General features: G+C 31.0%; 1 protein-coding gene across 1 annotated transcript; it reads left to right on the top strand.

Moving 5' to 3' along the window:
* Window positions 1–2,410: 2,410 nt before the first annotated feature.
* Window positions 2,411–3,510, top strand: LOC125201836 (protein C2-DOMAIN ABA-RELATED 7-like). Its single transcript, XM_048100100.1, has 3 exons — window positions 2,411–2,634; window positions 2,876–2,971; window positions 3,053–3,510. The coding sequence occupies exons 1-3, from the start codon at window positions 2,524–2,526 to the stop codon at window positions 3,341–3,343; spliced, it is 498 nt and encodes a 165-aa protein (XP_047956057.1). The 5' UTR covers window positions 2,411–2,523; the 3' UTR covers window positions 3,344–3,510.
* Window positions 3,511–6,000: the final 2,490 nt, after the last annotated feature.

Raw genomic sequence — 6,000 nt, 5'->3', positions numbered from 1 at the left:
AATGGTCCCTGCACTATGGGTTTATCTCGAAAATGGTCCTTGGACTTTAAAAATATCACCAGTAGTCCATGGACTAAGGGTTAATATCAAAAACGGTATTTTGAGACGAAAATGCCCTTTTGAGGGGTTTTGAGGGATTTGGGCAATTTGGTCTTTTTACACTTTTAACATTTTAAATCTGATATTATTTTAGTTATTTACTAAATCTGATATTATTTCAAAATTATCATTCTTCGTCCCTTTTGTCATCCTTCACTTTGTTTCTTTATTTCAATATTAGATTTAATTTTACAAAATTAAATTTTAAATTTCAATTTTTAAATATCAATAAATTTTTTTAATTAAAACTATTAATTCATGGACACTATAAATATTGATTGAAACTATTAATTTTTGTTATTTAATATAATATTAAGCTGAATTGAAGAAGTACAGAAAAATAATATTAATCGTGATGGAAAAATAAGAGCTATTCTATTTAGCTTTCGTTCGGTTGTTATAATTGCTTGTGATTGAATATTATAAAGTCAACTAAAAATTTTGTATAGGAGTATTTTTGTTGAAATTTTCTAGTCATTTTGATTGATTGTTTTCAAATTAATAAACGAAAATTATATTAGTCTTACATTAAACGCATATTTATTTCAAAATAAATCGTGTTATATTGTCTATTTATGATTAAAGCTATTAAATATTGATTAAAACTAAGACGTTGTTATATCTTATTGATTGAATATTAGACACTATCAAATATTGATTATGACTAATAATTTTTGTTATTTAATAATTTTTATAATTAAAAAAATTTATTGATATTTAAAAACTGAAATTTAAAATTTAATTTTGTAAAATTAAATCTAATATTGAAATAAAGAAACAAAGTGAAGGATGACAAAAGGGAAGAAGAATGATAATTTTGAAATAATATCAGATTTAGTACATAACTAAAATAATATCAGATTTAAAATGTTAAAAGTGTAAAAAGACCAAATTTCCCAAACCCCCAAAACCCCTCAAAAGGGCATTTTCGTCTCAAAATATCGTTTTAGATATTAACCCTTAGTCCAGAGACTACTGATGATATTTTTAAAGTCCAGGGACCATTTTCGAGATAAACCCATAGTCCAGGGACCATTTTTGAAGTTCACTCTAAAATTAATATTGGGCTAATGATGTGTCTTTCACCACATGATCACTTATTTATTCCATTTTTGTCTTTATATTAGATGCATCATATTATGTTAAATAACAGAGATAACATTAAGGTAATTTGTTCTACTAATAGACTGATAGAGTATGATATGATTGTATTCTACTCCTGTTATACTATGAGATATGGCATATCCCACTTGAAAGGTTAGGTTTAAAATTGTACATATTTTAAAAATTTGTAGAAGAATTACGTTATCAAAGATTTGTAGAACAGGCTATTATCAGTCAATTATTAGTACTTTCTCCGTCTTTTAAATATTATTACATTTTAACTGGGCATGAGTTTAAAGAAATTTAATGGAAGTTTGTTGAAAAATTTAGTGATATGTGGGTCCCACTTTTAAATATACTGTGTTTTACAATAAAATGTTAGTGGGAATGTGTTAGTGAAACGTAATATCCACTAAAAAAAATGGTAAATAGTGAAATATAACAACTTTTATGGGACTGGCGAAAATAAAAATATGTGACAAATTTTCGGGGAAGAAAGAAATACTATGATTTATGGGATACCCGTACTTACCAATCATAAGAAATACGCTCTTAATAAAACATACTCTTATTACAGACTTTAATTAAAAAAATTTAAAATTTAATGCAGCATGCTAATTATTGAGACCTCAGACCAGGCATGGCATACTTGTTAAGATTAATTAATTAAGCAACAAATCAATCAATCGATTAATACATTAAAATATGGTTGTTGAATTAATTTAACTGATTGACATTCATTACGAAATAATAAAACAAGGTCTGACTAATATGCTGATTAATTAATAAATCAATCTATATCAAAATAATTATTCAACTAATTAGTTAAATTTTATTCTCATCGTTATTAGAAGTCTTATATTTCAATCAACTACCTAAATTCATATTATTTAGAGTATAATATTGCTAATTACTATAACTATTACCAAATCCAATAATAATTTAAGCTTATACAAACGATGTGAAATAAAAACTCAACGATAGGACTCGAGGAATGTATTAAAAAAATTCAAGATGAAAGAAGAATGTCAAGAAGAAAAGGCCAAATAAAAACGTGTAATGAAGGGAAGCTACCATTGTAGATTGAAGTCAACATATGTTGTCTCATCTTTCCATATAGCAAATAACGCATGTAATTGTTGTTTATTGAAATAGCGCGTTAACACAGTACAAATCTCTCTTATATAAAACCCCTCTCTCCACTCTTCGTTAAACCCAAGAATCTCTGTTTCTCTATTTTAAGTTTAACCAACATTTCTAATTTTCTGCAATTGGCTGAGTTCTGGTGCTACTCAGAAGATAATAAATTTCAATTCATCAATGGATGACATTTTGGGTTTGCTAAGGATTAAAGTTGTGAGAGGCTTCAAACTTGCTAAAAGAGATGCCAGAAGCAGCGATCCTTATGTCATTGTTCGGATGGGCAAGCAGGTTTGAATATCATTTCCTTTATTTAACAAATTTGTTTTAGGTATATGTTTAGAAATCTGTTGGGTTGCAAATTCATACCATATCGACCAAGAAACAATTAGTCTGAGGCCTTTTAAAATGAAAAAAAAAAAAATGTGTGCAGACTTGGTCCAAAGCGAAAAATATTAAATTAACGTGCAATTGACGATCTTGTCACCTTAAACTTCAAACTAATAAGCTTTCGTCTTTATGGAATGATCAGAAGCTAAAGACTCGAGTGGTGAAGAAGAATCTGAACCCGGAATGGAACGAGGAGTTGACTTTGACCGTTGCCGATCCAAATCAGCCCATCAAATTGGTAGGTTGATGTTAATTCCATCCTCTCTTAATCAATAATGTATCCTTAAAATTCAAAAATTAATATGGGCTTAAAATGCAGCAAGTTTACGACAGAGACACGTTCACGCTGGACGACAAAATGGGGGATGCAGAGTTTGATATAAAGGAGATGGTGAGGGTGCTGAAGATGGAGTTGGAGAATGTTTCAAATGGGACAGTGGTGAGCAAGGTTGTGGCAAACAGGGAGAACTGCTTGGCAGAGGCAAGCTCTATTGTGTGGGAAAATGGGAAAGTGATGCAGAATATGGTGTTGAGATTGAGGAATGTTGAGTGTGGAGAGGTAGAGCTGCAGCTGCATTGGATACATGTTCCTGGCTCTAGAGCTCTCTAGTACTCTTAATTTAACCTTTTATGTACATACTTTTTCATTTTATTTTTATGTTGGGAAGTGGTATTTCTTAATATGATATGATATGAATTGAATTGAATGTGTTTTTGTGTTTAGAATTTGGGGTTGAAGTGATATGAAGATATATAGTATGAGTACTTGAATTTCAACTTTTCTACAAAGACTTTGGACGCCCTCCGTACATGATTTAAAGAACCCTTTTGCCATTTTAGTTTGTCCACGATTTATAAGAACCATTTATTTTATTCCACTTTTAGTATGCAGATCCCACATCCCACCAACTTTTTACACTCACAGTCCAATATAAAACTAGTACTTTAAGGCCATGCTTGGTATGATGGAATGGAATGGGGGGGGGGGAATGGAATGGAGATGAGAATGGAATGAAGGTGGGAATGAAATGACAATTCCATTCCATTCTTGTGCTTGGTGAATGTAAGGATTACAAATGGAATGAAATTGTTATTCCTTGATTGATTTCATTCCTATGCTTGGTAATTACAAAATAATATATGAATGGAATGGAATGAAATATGAATAATTAATATGTTGATTCTATAAAAAAAATATTTATTCAAAAATATTTTTGTCAATATTTTGGATCATATAAATTTGTACGATACACGTAAATGAGTGTGTGCATATGTGGTGTATGCATGTGTTGATGTGTGTGTGTATATGTGGTGGTGTGTGCGTATTTGTTGCTATGTGTGTTGTTGCGTGTGTGTTGTTGTGTGTTGCTGTGTGTGTGTTGTGTGTGAGTTGTTGTGTGTGTGTTTTGCTATGTCCGTGTTGTGTGTGAGTTGCTGCGTGTGTGTGTGTGTTTTGCTGTATGTGTGTGTTGTGTGCTGTGTGAGTTGTTGTGTGTGAGTTGCTGTGTGTGCGTGTGTGTGTTTTGTTGTGTGTGTTTGTGTGTGTGTCTTGTTGTGTGTGTGTGTGTGTGTTTTGCTGTGTGTGTGTTTGTGTGAGTTGTTGTGTGTGTTTGTGTGTGTTTTGCTGTGTGTGTGTGTGAGTTGCTGTGTGTTTTTGTGTGTGTGTGTGTGTGTGTGTTTTTTTTCAATTATTAAAAATTTTAAAATTTTAATTTATGCTAAAATTGAGAAGATATTAAATTTAAATATAATATTAAATAATATTTATATAATTTTGTTAAATTTTAAAATAAGAAGAAAGGAAAATGAAATGGAATGGAATGACCATTCCTTAGCTAAATGGATGGAATGGGTATTCCCATGTGGAATGGAATGACCATTCCTAATGGAATGGTGATTCCTATGGAAAAAATTTATCAAGCAAAGGAATGGAATGGAGGTAGGAATGTCATTCCATTCCCCCATTCCATTCCATCATACCAAGCATGGTCTAAATGAGTCCCACATTCCACTCACTTTCTCCCTTTATTCTTCACAAAGTTAAACAATTTCTTAAAACTCATGCCGAGTTAAAGTGGCTCTTTAAATGGTGGACGAAGGAAGTATTACACTATCTGTTACAAAAGCTCAAGTTCTAACTCACTTATTAAACTGTCCAAAAGCTACCATTTAAACTAACGATAAAGCGTATATATATAGTCAATAAAAAAGCTAAACGAAAATTAAAACCCAATCATATTCATATTCATATTCAAATCCATTAAAGCTAGTTTAGAACACAATTAAAAGATAAACTCCTATTGCAAGTCTTCATCGCAAGAAGCCTCACCCCTTCATCGGGTTGGAAATTGAGGATCTCACGCACAGAAATAGAATGGTCTAGCTTCGCTATTTTGAAGAATTGGTGATCATGCATGAATTTATTAATGGGGTTGATCGAATCATAGTGATGTTAATGAAGAACCAATGTAGTCCATTGTCATACACGATTTTGAAATATCCAGTCACGGGTATCATCATAATTATTCGACCCCCTTTTTTGGTAAAAGTATAAAGCAACTTTATTGGATGAAACTGTGACACATGAATAACTTTATTACTTGTATGGATATGAAAATACCCCCTTTTTAATCAATAAAAATGCTTCCGTATGAAAAAAAAAATGTCGCCCATAAAATTGAATTTATTTTACTTGAATTTATATTAGGTTGGTGTTTTAGTGGGCGCAAATTATATCTAAGCCCAAAACATCTAAGTCCATTGATACAATTATATACAAATAGGTTTGGTGGAGCAAAAGTATGGGGCTTCACTTGGGCCTACTCCAGTGAGGCCCAACCATATCATGCTCTTACATTATTTGTTGTAAATGAAGAATTTGGAAATATGGGCTTTAAGTTTAATAAATTCATCATTACTCCAAATTATTTTCTAAATGAGATGATACAGTGAGTAAAAATAAGGGCTATATATAGAATTATTCTAATCTTTATGATCTTTTCTTCCGTCTTACAGTATATCAACTCCACTCTGAACAAACTAAGGTGTGTGTTTTATTTTTTCTTGATTTATCTCCACATTTTCCAGTTTCTAGACCCATTGTACGTTTTATTTTTTAGACCCACTTGTCTACACGAAGAATGTGAATCGTGTCAATATTCAATGTAAAAAAATTTAACACGTTTAATATGCATATAAATAATAACATGAGCACCGTTTCATTTCATAAAAATAACAAAAACATCAATTCCAATTTTGACCATATTG

Source organism: Salvia hispanica, chromosome 1 (genome assembly GCF_023119035.1).
Source record: "Salvia hispanica cultivar TCC Black 2014 chromosome 1, UniMelb_Shisp_WGS_1.0, whole genome shotgun sequence".
Taxonomy (NCBI): domain Eukaryota; kingdom Viridiplantae; phylum Streptophyta; class Magnoliopsida; order Lamiales; family Lamiaceae; genus Salvia; species Salvia hispanica.
Note: the sequence above shows the minus strand (reverse complement) of the source record. Positions and strands in the feature narration are given on the sequence as shown.

Coding starts and splice junctions, on each gene's coding strand:
- LOC125201836 (XM_048100100.1), top strand. CDS start 2,524: ATGGATGACATTTTGGGTTTGCTAAGGATTAAAGTTGTGAGAGGCTTC. Junction 2,635..2,875: donor TTGTTCGGATGGGCAAGCAG/GTTTGAATATCA, acceptor TGGAATGATCAG/AAGCTAAAGACTCGAGTGGT. Junction 2,972..3,052: donor CAAATCAGCCCATCAAATTG/GTAGGTTGATGT, acceptor CTTAAAATGCAG/CAAGTTTACGACAGAGACAC.